Raw genomic sequence first — 15,104 nt, 5'->3', positions numbered from 1 at the left:
TGGCCTTCGTTCATTAGTGTTCAAAGCCTCAAATCTGTTCCTGAGATGGTTCTGAAATTCAGGTGGGATAGACTCAAAGTCATATTTTGGTTGCCTCGGATTTGGTTTAATTTTCCTCAGCTTTAGCTTGAATTTGCATATGAGTAGTTGGTGGTCTGTTCCACAATCAAAAGAAGTGAGGGGGGAAAAAATTCAAGCCTTATGCTTCTTCAGAATAGACAACCTATTTCTCCTGAGCTGTCTTCAGCTCAATAATATCTCTACAGTAGGTAGCTGCTTCTTTCTTATTTAATATATAAAGGTAAAAGGTTAACACACAAAAGGTATTAAACCTTAAAAACACACTGACAAGGAACAAAGTAAAAGCCCATCAGGAATTAAAAAAAAAACCAAGCAAACTAAAAAGGATAAAATAAGAGCTACACGAAAATATGCTGCAAAAGACCTTTTTAAGGAATTAAGATGCAAAGATGTCACTTTGAGAACCAGTATGTGTCTGATCCAAGCTATGGTAGTTTTAATTGCCTCATATGCAGGAGAAAGATGGACAACAAATAAGCAAAATCAAAGATCTGAAGTCTTTGAACATTGGCAAAGAATAACAAATACCATGTGAACTGTCAGTATGAAAACCTAATCTGACTCAGAGGAAAGATGCTTCTAAGAACAGAAGCAAGAATAGTGAGGCTCTGTCTTACATGCTTTGAACATGTTATCAGGAAGGGACAGTACCTGGAGAAGGGCATCATGCTTGTTAAGCAAAGGGACAGCAATAAGGAAGAGCCACAACAAGACAGAGCAGCTCTAACAGTGGACTCAAACAAGGCAACAATTGTGAAGACAGAGCAGAACCCAAAAGTGTTTTCTTCTGTTATACACAGGAGGACTCAAGCTGATATTTAACAATATCCATTCTCTTCACAATCACCACAAAATCAAACAACGGTTTTCTCTGGGGAAACGGAAGTGTTGCTGCAAATTTCCTTTAAGGAAATACACTGAAACCATTTTTAATGTTTATTCAGAAGAATATCATACACATACCAGAATAGCATGGTCCTCTTGCTACTACTGTTATCTCTCTTTGGTGCTTACAAGCAGCCCTTCTGAGAAAGCATTCATTTTGATAAGTGTCCCCATTTGATCCACAGACAGGAATGTAATTTGTATGGCACTGCAAAAGAAACAAAAATAAATTCTCAAAACTAAGCATGAATATTAATGCTGTATTTCACATTCATGAATGCAATGTCACAGTATTCTACTACAGAACAGTTTTTTCTTTTCTTTGGTTTAAAAACAGAAGAGTTTTGCTACTTTACTTTCTCACACATTTTTGCACATCATAATCAAAATAACTATCAGCTAGCCATAGAAATGAGAATTATAATTCCTATCTACTTCGTTTGCCTACCATGAAGACCCAGTAAAACATAAGGTAAAATTCTAAGCAGTATTCGTGAAGAGTTTTACTTACATAAAATCCTTTTATTACTTTCAAATTCCTATAGTCAATAACCCTAGAATGTAAAGTCTCAAGATAAATGTTATAGAAGACAGAAATAAATATAAGACACGATTTACAATCTTGTTGAACAGACAAAAACAGGTAGGAAGATAAATTCTGAAGCTCAACTTGTACCAAATCAATCTAATTGTAAAATGCCTATTAGCAGGGAGCTGTGGTAGCTAAATGGTAATACAGCATTTCCCACCAACCAATAACACATGGTTCAAATCCACCAGCTGCTCCATGGAAGAAAGATCTCCTCTCATGCAATTTATAGCCTCTGAAAACCAACTGAAGGGTCAACTCTGTCAGTTCCAACTCAACAGCACATAACAACAAGAGCAAAATATCTATTAGTACAATACCCAATATCTATTAGTGCAAAGGGGAATATATTTTTAAAAGTCTTCTCAAAAATAAAAAAGGTAAACTGTGATCCAAGCCTAGAAGGATAAATAGAAATTAATGTCTGTGTGTGTTAAGGGAGGAAAGGGAGGAGGAGAGCAGTAACACAGGTTTTAACAAGTAGCACTGAACCTGCATGTTGAAAACTGCTAAGTATATAAACATGGGTAGACATAAAAAATTTTATTCGTTGTTGCTGTTAAGAATATATACAGTTAAATATAGATCAATAATTTTTGTGTTGTTTTTCTTGTGTACCGTCAAGATGGATCCAACTGGCCTAAGAGGATATTGCCGCTCCTTTTCAGTGGAATATCAGGTGGAATCGAACTGTATGCCTTTGGGATTGCAGCACAGCTTCTTGCCACTAGACCACCAGAGCTCTTTCAATTCAATAATTTCTAAAAGTACAATTCAACAGCATTGATTCTATTCTTCAAGTTATACAAACGTTCTCATCTTCTTTTTCCCAAGGGTCCTATCTAATCTATCAAGCCATTGTTATGAATTTGATCCCCTATAGACCATTTAAAAAAAAAACAAAACCAACAACCACCAATGCTTCAGATGGATATCAGACATTCTTTCGAGCTGTGTAATTATATGGTTTCAAGAATACTCTCAGTCGTGTTTTTTGGTTTACGATTTAAAGATTATCTCAGGGCAACAGCTTCAACAATTCATGCTTCCACAGCTCCAGGAATCCCTGAGAATATGAAATCCTGTTCTGCATGTTCTTGCTTTTGACAAGGACTCTTCTACTGAATCTTTGATGAAAATGTTGAATAATAGTAATAGGGTTCCATCTCACTCTTCCAGTCGAGTGGCAAAGTTGGCAACTGTTGAAGGAGGCAGTTATTCAAGTCATTTTGATTGCCTATTCCTGACACTCTTCTATTGCTCTAAAATATACGTAGACTTTAAAGCATGTTCATACTCAGAAACAGAATCCTAAAACTACTTGGTATAAAAGGGATTATAAAGAAGAGCGTGTAAGATGAAGATGGAAAGGTAAGCAGGAGACAAGTCACAACCATTTTTTGCTTTGTGTTGTTTTTTAAATATCCTGCCAAAGAACCTGCGCTTCATTCACTAGAGAATAAGAACTATTGGAAATTCTTGAGCAAAGGGGAAAGATCATTAATATCATCCTTATTAATTATGCTTATATACAGTGCTTTTTCAAGAAGGTGAAGCTGGCCTGCTCCTTGGAAGCAAGGATTCTCAAGCTTTGTCTGATATACTTTGAGCACGTTGCAAGGAGGGATCGGACCTTGGAGAGGGACATTATGCTTGGAAGGGTGCAGGGAAGGAGAAAGAGATGAAGCCCATGTAGTGACTGGGGTAATGAGGGTAGGTGTGTCAAAGACAATAAAGTTGGCACAGGATAGAGCCGGTTTCAGGGTCGCTATGAGTCCGCAAGCAAATGGACAGCACATAACAACAACAACAAAGTGCTTTACTATCTATAGTTCTCAGAAAAAATATCTTCTTTTTTGACACTATAAATAAATATACGTTGACAAAGGTATATTCAGAAATTATCAAACATGCTTTGAGGAGCAAAAAAAATCTCCCTTCAGTGCAGCATTTAGCCATTTTTCAGATATTATTGTTCTGTGTACGGCAACCACGGAATCCTAGTATGAGTACCATCATCTCTCTCTTAAGCCCTAACTAGACCACTCAATGGGCTCAGATCAGCCTCAACATGAGTCACTTTATCCTATCCTAGGTACATGACTTGTGGGGTTACCCTAGAAGCTGGCTTTTTTTTTTAGCCATTATAATTAGCCCTCTCTGTTCTCCAGCTATCTTAACTGCAGACACATGGTCTTACAAATCATCAACAGCTGTAGGACAAGGCTAGAGAAAGTGCATTTTTACACACAGCGTGGCAAGACTTGATAGAGACTGGAGCAGACACTGCTGGCAAGATGCTGGTGATGGTTTTGGAGAAACTGAGGGAACGCTGTACAGAAACTAGGACAAGCTGTAAGCAGAGGAGCCCTGAGATAAAGACCACAGTTAAAATCTGTTTTAAGTTCTTGCCAGATGCTTGAAGGAGAAGCTGACTTATGACTTGCTGGATGCTTGTTTGCTTGGAGGTAAACCCTGTTGACTGATTTGGATTTGACTGCTGAGCTGAAACCAGAACTTGGACCACAATTGAAGAATTGTGCCTTGGAACTTGTGCTAAAACCTGAACTTGTTTTGGGTGACATTCTTTGTCTCTACCACTCTCCAACTTCCTTCTCTAATAAAACCCATTGTTGGTACCAAATAAACTTCTTGCTGTTAGTATGGTTCTAGAGGGACCATGGGGCTGGGGTATGGGCTCTTTGACTATTTTCTACTGTGGGGCAGTGAGGGGTTGTGCTATTCTTGCTCCCTCTGACCCTTTCAGGGATATGCTTATGGCCTGTGCCCCTATGTCCTATGCTATTTTTTAGACAGACTATAATCTATATAATCTGTCCTCAGCTGAAAAGGAGGTACGTATTTTTATTAGCACGTTGCTGCAAATGACAGCAAAATGTGTTTCTTAGCACAGTCGTCAACTTAAAAGTGTGCGGCAACGTGTTAAATATAGCATGATGAAATGGAATTTACTCCATAAATACAAGAATAATTTTATCTTTAATCACAAGTGAAAACCCATACAATTCAATTCATAGACTTTAAAATCATTTTATGAACGAACTGTCATTCAATCATATTAGCTTCAGGTGGCTGCTATGACAAATTATCACAAAACTGAAGGTTTCAAGCATTAGAAATATATTCTCTCACAATTTCCAAGGCTATAAATTCAGCAGTAGTATCACTGGGCTGAAATCAAAGCACTGACTGTCAGGGCTTCACTACCATTCGAAGATCCAGAAGAATCCATTCCTTGCTTCTTCTAGCTTCTGTCAATTACTGACCGTCCTTACTGACACATCATTTCAGTCTCTCTGTCCACAATCACCTTGTGTGTACAGTATCTTCTTCTACCTCTCTCTTAAAAGGACAATTGTGTGGCCTTAGCGTGTAGGTCCACCCAGATAATTCAGGATCAGCTCCTCTCAAAATCCTTAAATTAATCAAATCTGTGAAAACTAGGGTCAGATAACGTTTAGAAATTCCAGGGATGAGGATATATTGATATCTTGGAGGCACCATTCAGCCCACTATATTCAAGCAAGGAAGTTTTTAAAAAAATTTTTATTGTGATTTTAATGAAAGTTTACAGAAAAGTTGGGGTTTCATTCATTCATTGTTTGCACATTTTCTTCCACCTCTCTCCCTCAGTCCACTATGGTTTTTGTTGTTTTAGTAACATTTTTCTTTTATGCTAGTTTACTTAACAAAGTTTGTATACATTTTTTTCACACCAGATCTTTCCCATTTCCTTTATCCACCCCTCCCTCCATCCACCAAAATGTGCAACCCTATAATTACCCACCCGACCACCTATTCTCACCCCTGTTCCCAACACTCCTCACCTTAGATCCTCACACATGTTGTACTAGTTATTTATTTCTATAATAATGGTTTTATACAGTATTTGTCCTTATAGAACTGAGTAAGTTCACTTAGCAGAATGCTCTCCAGTGCGAGGTCACTTTTAACACTTTACTGAAGTATATATTTATAAATTACAAAAACAATATGAATTCAGCTCAAGTAATTTTCCACAAAGTCAGCCCACACACACCCATCACCCAGGTCAATATACAGAACATTAATAATACCCTAAGTAGTCTCCTTTAACAAAAATCTAAAGTCTTGATTTCCAACATATGAAATTGGCTGAGCCTATTTATGACCTTCATGTAAACAAAATCCTACATACAATCTTATGAATTCTAATTTCAATCAGTATTATTTGGGGATTCATTTATGTTGTTATAAAAAGCAGTTCCATTCTCACTGCTGTACATATTCTGCTATTTAAATATAACACCATTCATTTATTTGTTTTATAGTATATGAACTGTTCGGTTGTTTCCCGTTTGAGGTTCTTCTAAATATTGCTATTACGAACATCCAGTATGTGTTAAAGTGACCATGTGCATACTCATAGACAGATATACACATATACATATTTTCGCTGAATTTCTAGATTTCAGAATAAACTGCCAAACAGTAATCCAAAATGCTGGTGGCGAACTTTGCATATCCACCATGTCTTTCAGCTGCTTCACATCATCAAAAACACAGTATTCTGAACTTGACATTTTCAACATTCTTACAGGTCTGAATAGGAATTTCAATTCACATCCCCCTGATGGCATGTTTTCTGTTGAAAAATGTTCTGTTTCTCTCAAATTTTTGTAATGAGCAAGGCTTAACTTTTACCCTTTATCTACTTTTTTATAATGTAGTCAGATTTACTTCAAAAAGCATAAATATGCAAGCATATCATATATATATATATCAAGCACTAGTTAAATAGCTTCTAACAAAGTATTTTCTAATAAAGAAAGAGAGGAAGACCTTCAACCAGACAGACTGACACAGTGACTGCAAGAATGGGCTCAAGTTCTTCAGAGATGGTGAGGATGGCACCTCACCTCTATTCTTCATAGGGTCACTATGGGTCATACTTGCCTCAACGGCACCTTCAAGAACAATAAAGTATTTTATAGCCAAACTATCCAAAAACAATAGGAACAGCACATCAACACATGTGCAAGCTGGGTTTAAAAGAGGCTGTGGTACTAGAGATATTACAGCTAATGTTAGATTGATCTTGGCTGAAAAGCAGAGAGTACTGGAGGAATGTGTATCTTTGTTTCCTTGACTATGCAAAGATATTTGACTATGTGGATCACAACAAACTGTGGCTATGAGAAAAACAGGCATCCCAGAACATTTGATTTTGCTTATGTGAAACCTATACTTGGACCAGGAGGCAGTCGTCAGAACAGAATGAAAAAACACTGCATAGTTCAAAATTGGAAAGGGGGTATGCCAGAGTCCTATCTTCATACCTTTTCAATCTATATGCAGAACAGATCATTCGGGAGGCTCAGCTCTAGGAAGAGGAATGTGGCATCAGGATTGGAGGAAGACTCATCAACAATCTGCATTATGCAGATGACACACCCTGCTTGCAGAAACTGAGGAGGACCTGAAGCACCTCCTGCAGAAGGTCAAGGACTGCAGCCTTCAATATGGAGTAAAACTCAACATCAAGAAAACAGATTTTCACCACTGGGCTGACTGGTAGCATCATGATAGTGAAGAGACTGAGATTGTTAATAGCTTCAGTTTACTTCGCTTCACAATCAGCACTCTTGGTACAGCAGCCAGGAAATCAAGAGATAAATTGCACTGGGAAAATCTGCTGTCAAGGACCTCTCCAGAGCGATGAAAAGCAATGATGTCACTCTGGAGACTAAGGTGTGCCTGATATAGGTCATGGTCTTTGCAATTACCTGCTATGCATCAGAAAGCTGGACAATAACTAGGGATGACAGAAGAACTGATGCCTTTGAGGTCTGGTGCTTTCAAGAAATATCCTTACTATACTTTCAAAACAGAATTCTTTGTTCTTCTGATAGTCCATAGTACATTCCATATTCTTCACCATTCAAAGGCAACATAATTATTCTTCCATCTTCATTATTTACTAAAAGAAATAGTAATTTTCTTATTTACTTATTACTTACCCAAGAGTATGTGGGGACTGGAAAAACACCATGGCTTAGGTCAGAAACACTGTAATGATTAGTTAATGCAGTGCCTGCAAAAATGTCAGTATTTACCTCCTAGGATGGCCCTGTGGAATTATTTTTGGTTGTCACAATGATAAACTAAGAAGCAACCAGTTACTATTGTGTCAGTTCAGATTTATGGCAAATTATAATGACAGAGAAACACTGCTGTCATTCAGCAATTTAATTCCAAGAATGCTAGATATAAAGGTCAGTTCCACACAACAAAGATTTATAAGTACCTCACTTCTGAACATTCATGCAGGAACTATAAAAAGACCTATCAATATAAATAATTCTGCTTTAATACTAGTTTTTAATCTAGTATCAACCCTACCTTTTTTTTGTTTTTATGCAATCACTTAAAATCTATTTTTACCCCTAATTTTTTTTAAATTTAAATACTCATTTTAAGTATCTGGCTATCATATTCTAATTATTTCATTTATATTATTAAATACATATTATTATAAAATGCTTTTCTTTCTTCTTCACAATATATGTTTATATGCGCGACATTATCCATGTCTCTAAAAAAAATGGAATGTGAATTATATATTAGTTATTTTAAAAGAAAGTATTCACTTTATAAAATAGCTAGACTAGGCAAATACATCATGACAAAGTCTATAAGTGATTAATAGAGGTTAAGAGGAGGGAGAAATGGAGAGTTATTGTTGTTCAATGGAAACAGAGGAACTTAAAAATAGTTAAAATGACCAATTTATGTATATAAAAATGAAATCTTTCTTTAGGAGGAGGTATTAAATTTGATAGAGTTGAGGATTTCTTTTTTTCAAGCTCTGTGCTACAACTTCAACTTTCAATGCTCTTCTATCTCATGTAACTACCTTCACAACCCTGTGAACAACATGCTTGTCACTCGGACTTGGAGGCCTGAAGGCTAAAATTCAAATCCTGGGCCCAGCACCCATGTGTCTATGGGCTAGCACCACTTCCATTTTTCCCATCTGAAAAGTGGTAATCAGAATCCTTTCATAAGAGGTCATGGTATCCAGAGAGACCAGTGCAGTCAGTGATTAACTGAATAGGAGACACATAGTCCAGGGAACTGCAGACAGACAGAACAAAAGGGGAAAAAAGCAGAAGAAAAATCTTATTGTATGTTACCCAAATTCCAAGTGGAAGATGTAGTATTTATATAATTTTTGCAGAGAATTAAGAAAACTAGCTATTTTTATATATGTGGCAAGATACAATAACTCCTATTAGCAGATGGGGGAAAATATTCTTTTATTTGAAATCCTGTTATCTGTTAAAATACATTTAAACTGTGTTCCTAAAAGCTTTCACTGGACCTAAAAGCGTGCTAAATCATAGCACTTTCTAAAATGCTCTGAGAGATAGTGCTCAGGCATCCAGCAAAGGGGTGTCTAATGGGCACCCTGGGTCATTGTTTTTATGCTAACAATAGCCTGAGTCTAACTTGAACAGACTTATAAGAGGACAAGTGGGGATAGAAGAAAAGTTAGCTCAGCTGCAGATCAAAGCACCTGTGAGGCCTCAGGCAGTTCACTCCTATAAGGTAAAGAAGCTGTCTTTAAACATTTTTTATCCTCACCATATAGCCTAGGATCTAGCACAAAGCAAGCACTGGGTAAATGCCCATTGATCTCAATTCCTAACTTTCATGTTCCTCTTCTGCTTTGCCACAAAGAAAGACTGTAAGAGATTCAGGTAGATCATGAGAATTTTTTTTCCTGTTTAAATACGCTACAAAGGTCAAACAAGACTTATAATCTTGGAGTTATAGGGATAAACCTTCTACGAATAAAGAAAAAGCAAAACTATAAAGACCAAAACAGATAAATGAATTTTAACACTTCCTTTTAATTAAAAAATAGAAAGGAGAATAACAGGAAAATTTCCTTAAAATAGAAAATTATATTGGTAGTCTAAATTAACTGAAAAAGAAAAAATGGTATTCAGTAAGTTATGTACTTTAAAAAGGACTAAAAATCCATAATTTTTTACAGAAAGAATAATTCTGGATGAAAATTCATGAAGTTACTAATCGATGCTGCCTCCAAGAATAACTGGAAGGTGGAAGACACTGCTCATTATATTTTATGTTGTGTTGTACAATTCAAGCTGTTTACCATGGGCAGAGACTTCTATTCCTAAAAACATCAAAACATACTGCCATCTCAGAGGTAAGCAGTTTGAATCCACCAGATGCTCTGCTAGAGAAGGAAAGGCAATCTCCTCCTGAACCAGTCAGATCCAATTTGACGGTACACACACACTCTTAAAAAAATTTAAAAAAAAAAAAAATCAAAACAGTGCATACAATATAGACTCATTCTCTGGAGACTTTATGGGTTAAGTGACATAAAATTCCAAGAACAATGCTTAGTACAATAATATATATATATATATTTGAATAGTATATGTAGTATCTGCATAACGGAGATTGTTAATAGATCTTCCACCAATCCTGATGCCACAATTCTCCTCATAGAGCCCAGCCTCTCGGATAATCTGCTCTACATACATGTTGAAAAGGTATTATGCAGATGACACAACCCTGCTTGCTGAAACTGAGGAGGACCTCATGCACTTGCTGCGAAGGGTCAAGGACTGGAGCCTTCAGTATGGACTGAGGCTCAATGTCAAGAAGACAAAGATTCTTGCCACTGGACTAATTGGCAGCGTCAGGATGGATGACGAAGAGATTGAGAGTGTTCACAGCTTCAGTTTGCTCGGCTCCACAGTCAACACTCTTGGCACCAGCAGTCAGGAAATCAAAAAGCGTATCGCGATGGGAAAGTCTGCTGTTAGGGACCTCTCTAAGGTACTCAGGAGCAACAGTGTCTCTCTGGAGACTAAGATGCGCCTGATACAGGCCATGGTATTTGCAATCGCTTGTTATGCATCAGAGAGTTGGACAATGACTAGGGAGGACAGAAGGAGAGTGGATGCTTTTGAGCTGTGGTGCTGGAGAAGGGTACTGAATGTACCATGGACTGCCAGGAAAACAAACAGATTCATCTTGGAGAGGATTAACCCAAGCTACTTCTTGGAGGCAAGGATTCTGGGGCTTCGTCTGACATACTTTGGACATGTTGCCAGGAGGGACGGGTCCTTGGAGAGGGACATCATGCTTGGGAGGGTGGAGGGACAGCGCAAGAGGGGGAGACCCTCTATGAGATGGATTGATTCGGTGACTGGGGTAATCGGGATGGGTGTGTCAGAGGCAGTGCGGTTGGCGCAGGATAGAGCAGGGTTTAGGGCTGTTGTGCATATAGGGTCGCTATGAGTTGGAAACGACTCGACGGCATATAACAACAACAACAACATATGTAGTATATGTTTGCCTATAAGTATACACATATACCTACCTACACACATCTTCATATATCAACCCATAAAAAGAAAACATTATAGAATATTTGAATATATGAAATATTAATTCATGAAAATAATAAAAATGATCAAGTATGTAGTCTATTTTCAATTTCTCCAGTAATCAAATACAATACTTTTTTCCACACCTATCATGAGTTACTGGGAGTCCTGGTGTATACGTATAGTTGACAGAGAGTTTGCTGTTAATGCAAATGGCAAAGGTTGAGTGTTAAAGGAACAGATAATATGGAAGTGGCAGAATCTGATTTCTACCACTTCATAATGGGGAACTGTCCCCATTGATAATATCCATATGACTAAACAAATAGCTTTATGGTCAGACAGGCCCTTCCATCTATTTCTGAACCTATTTCTACCAATCACTGGGTCCACTGTTCATTGCAAGTTGACTCGGCGGCTTTACTCACAGTGGTGGGGTTTATTGGGAAATAGGACAAGGGGTGGAAGAGGCAAAAAATATCACACAATTCAAGTTCAGTAGTCCCAGACCAGATTAACAAGGCACAAGTCCTCAATCAGTGAAATTGTAGGCAGGTTCGGTTCAGCAGTAAAAATTCAAGAAGTCACTGGCTTCCTCAATCATCCAGCAAACTTTATCTCAGAGCAGTTATAAGTCAGCTTTTCTTAGGCTCCATCTCCAGGTTCCTCTGGTTAGACCTTGCTACAATCTCTACACAGCACTGCCACAGTCTGCACTCTCTCTGCACCGTCATCTCTCATAGTGTGAGAAGCACTCTCTTATACTGGTCCCACAGTTGTTGATTATTTGCAAGAACATGTGTTCACAGTTAAGACAGGTGACGACCATGCATCCAACAGGGGCTAACTCAATGAAGAGAAAAACCAGTTCTCGAGGCTTCTGACATCCTGAGCCTCTTTGGCAGTTTGAATTCACTAGTGGTTCCTCTTTGGCAGTTCAAATTCACTAGCCGCTCCGAAAAAAAAAACAGATAACCTCCTACCATGTAATTTATAGCTTCTAAAACCTTGCTGGAAGGTCAATTATGAGTCAGTCCTGACTTTAAGACAGTGTTTGTTAACAAGTTACAGATTTAAAAACCGACAAAATCCACTGCCAAGAGACTAAAGAGAAAAAGACATTCTGATATAATGTTATTGGTGAGGATGTTAATCTATATGCATAAGCATCTCACTAGTCCAACGATTCTATATTTAAGCATTTAATGCAGGACAATACATAAGACATTTATTTAGAAATGGATAACAGCCCCAAGTAAGTCTGACTTGAAAAACAAAAGCATAAAATTCGGGGCAACCACAGCCACTGAAACAGTAAGAAAGGGAGAACCAGAAAAAATTATCTCAGACTCTCTGTACAAACTCTGACTAAATTTCTGGCTGATCTTCAAATCATGTGTGGGTAGATCCCACAGAGTCACCCCAACTCAGGCTAAATGAAATTAATATCTTATTAAAATAAAAAGATAATCTGTGCTCTATTCATCACTGGGGAAACAGAACCTGTGATCTGACTTCAGCCAATCTAACAGTTTCAAGAACAACAAAAAAAAATATAAAATAAAAAAATTCAAAGGAGTATCAAAGAATCCAGACACTAAAACATAACCATAATGAACAGAACAAAAGATAAATCACTCTAAAATATGAAGAAAATATAAAACACGATCCATTCTCATAAAAGACAATCAACAGAAACTACTCCCAACATCTTCCAGAAAACAGGAAAGAATTTAATACATCAATACTATTTATGTTCAAAGAAAATATGTTATAATGAAAGAAAAGACAGGAAATCTCTGCATTTATTTGCAGAATTTATAGTTTCTGCAAATTTTATTTGTAGAAACCATAAATTCTACAAATAAAAGATCTCAAACTTAAAAACGCACCAGTTAGGCATAATGGAGAATATAGAAGAAAGTGCTTGTGAATCAGATACAGAGCAGTAAACATTATCCAATGTCAAGGGGAAAAAGTAAGCAGAGCCTTAGGGACCTAAGAGGATATAAAAAGGTCTACCATATGCCACTGGAGTCATAAATTAAAGAGAGAATAGGCAGGAAAAAAATTCTAAAATAACTATCAAGTATTTCCTAAATTAAGTCAATTACATGAATTTATAAGAAACTCAGACAGCTGCAAGCAAGATAAAAAACAACAAAAAGCACCCAACTATACCTAAGTTCTTCTCGGAGTCAGTCACAGTTTGTTGTGATCCATACAGTTGAAAGCCTTTGAAAAATCAATGAAACACAGACATTCCTCTGGTAACTCTGCTTTCAGCCAAGATCCATCTTGCGCCAGCTAAAATATCCCTATTACCACGGCCTCTTCTAAACCCAGCCTGCACATCTGGCAGTTCTCTGCTGACATGTTGCTCCAGTTGTTTTTAGATCATTTTCAGCAGAATCGTGCTTGCATGTGATATTAATTGTTCAATAACATCCACTTTCTGTTGGGTCACCTTTCTTTGGAATAGGAACAAATATCGATCTCTTCCAGTCAGTTGGCCAGAGCTGTTAAATATACCATGGGCTGCTAGGAGAACAAACAGGTTTGTGCCGCAGAGGGTGAGACCGTGCTGCTCCTTGGAGACAAGGATTATGAAACTTCGTCTGACATACTTTGGGCATGTTGCAAGGAGAGACCACCAGTCCTTGTAGAGGGAAATCATGTTTGGGAGTGTGGATGGACAGCACAGGAGAGGAAGATCCTCGATGAGATGGATTGATTCAGTAATTAGGGTAATGGGAGTAGATATGTCAGAGACAATAAGGTTGGCAAAGGACATAGCAGGGTTTAGGGTTCTTGTATACAGGGTCGCTATGAGTTGCAAGCAACTCAATGGCACATAACAACAACATACCTAAGTACTTCATAATCAAATGCTAGAACTCAAAATAAAAATCTTCAAAACCGCAGAAAAGGATGCATTTTATACAAAGAAAAAATTCCATTTCTTCTTACTCCACTTTTCATCTCATTCTAGGACAGCTAGCTTCCATGCTATATGTGAGATGATCTACAAAAAGACCCACATGGGGGAAAAAAATACTTCAACAGGCAGCAAGGATCAGAAGCTGCACAAAAAGCTATGTGAGTGAGCTCAGATCTTATAGTGGAGCCTTAAGGGATCAGCATCCTCAGTCAACACCATGACTGAAATCTAGCAATCTACTTTCTACACAAGAAACACATTTCTCTTTTGGGTTTTAATTTTAGACTTTAGTGCTCTGGTAAACTAAGCTAGTCTACTCTGATGGTTAATCTGATGTCAACTTGGGTAGGGTTTGGTTCCTAGGTATTTGACCTGGCCAAATATTAGACTCGTTGAAATTCCACAATGCAATATAATCACTTTCCACAATACAATCAATCTACTGAACTCCTTAGTGTGTAGTCTGTTTCCTGACATTATAGAAATAAATATAGGTGTTTTGGCAGAACCTGCTTTCATCTCATATTTCCAAACCCTTCCCATTAGCTGTCACAGGACACAGATATGCAGAAGTCTCTAGCCTGCTGTCTGACCTACAAGTTTTAGACTTGTTAGCTCCCACAACTGCATGTGTCAATCCCTCAAAGCAATCAGTATCTCCCCAACTACACATATACACTACTGCTATTAGGTTATATATCCAGTGGGCTTCAACTCACAGCTACCCTATGTGCAACAGAAGAAAATACTGCCCAGTTCTACACCATCCTTGCAATCTCTGCTATGCATACCTAGGTATATGTTTAAAAACAAAACAAAAACCAAATATATACATATCTATCTATTACCAGTTGTGATTTTCTGTTGTTGTTAGATGCCGTTGAGACGCAGAGCGACCCTATGAACAGACCTGAATATGTCCTCTCCTGTGCCATCTTCATCATCTCTGTCACATTTGGGCCCATTGTTACAGTTACTATGGCCATCCATCTCACTGAAGGTCTTCCTTTCTTTCACTGACCCTCCTCCTTTCCAAGCATGCTGTCCCCTTTCAAGGAATAGCTTCTGCTAGCAACATGCCCAAAGAAGAAACTAAATTTCACCATCTTTGCCTCTACTCTGGCTCTAAATAAGATGATAAAAAATGATAGTAAAGTCCTGTTGTTGTTGTTAT

General features: G+C 37.7%; 1 protein-coding gene across 1 annotated transcript in view; it reads right to left on the bottom strand.

Moving 5' to 3' along the window:
• TMEFF1 (transmembrane protein with EGF-like and two follistatin-like domains 1) overlaps positions 1-15,104 on the bottom strand; it is a gene marked incomplete at its 5' end in the record, with an annotated part of 104,240 nt that overhangs the window by 52,240 nt on the left and 36,896 nt on the right. The window contains one exon of the mRNA XM_006886973.1: positions 1,045-1,174. Within this exon, the coding sequence (XP_006887035.1) occupies positions 1,045-1,174 (130 nt within the window). The remainder of the gene's footprint in view (positions 1-1,044; positions 1,175-15,104) is intronic.

This window comes from Elephantulus edwardii, unplaced genomic scaffold (genome assembly GCF_000299155.1).
Source record: "Elephantulus edwardii isolate Elephantulus edwardi_28Jun2011 unplaced genomic scaffold, EleEdw1.0 scaffold00052, whole genome shotgun sequence".
Taxonomy (NCBI): domain Eukaryota; kingdom Metazoa; phylum Chordata; class Mammalia; order Macroscelidea; family Macroscelididae; genus Elephantulus; species Elephantulus edwardii.
The sequence above is the reverse complement of the archived record's forward strand: the minus strand, read 5'-3'. Positions and strand labels throughout refer to the sequence as shown.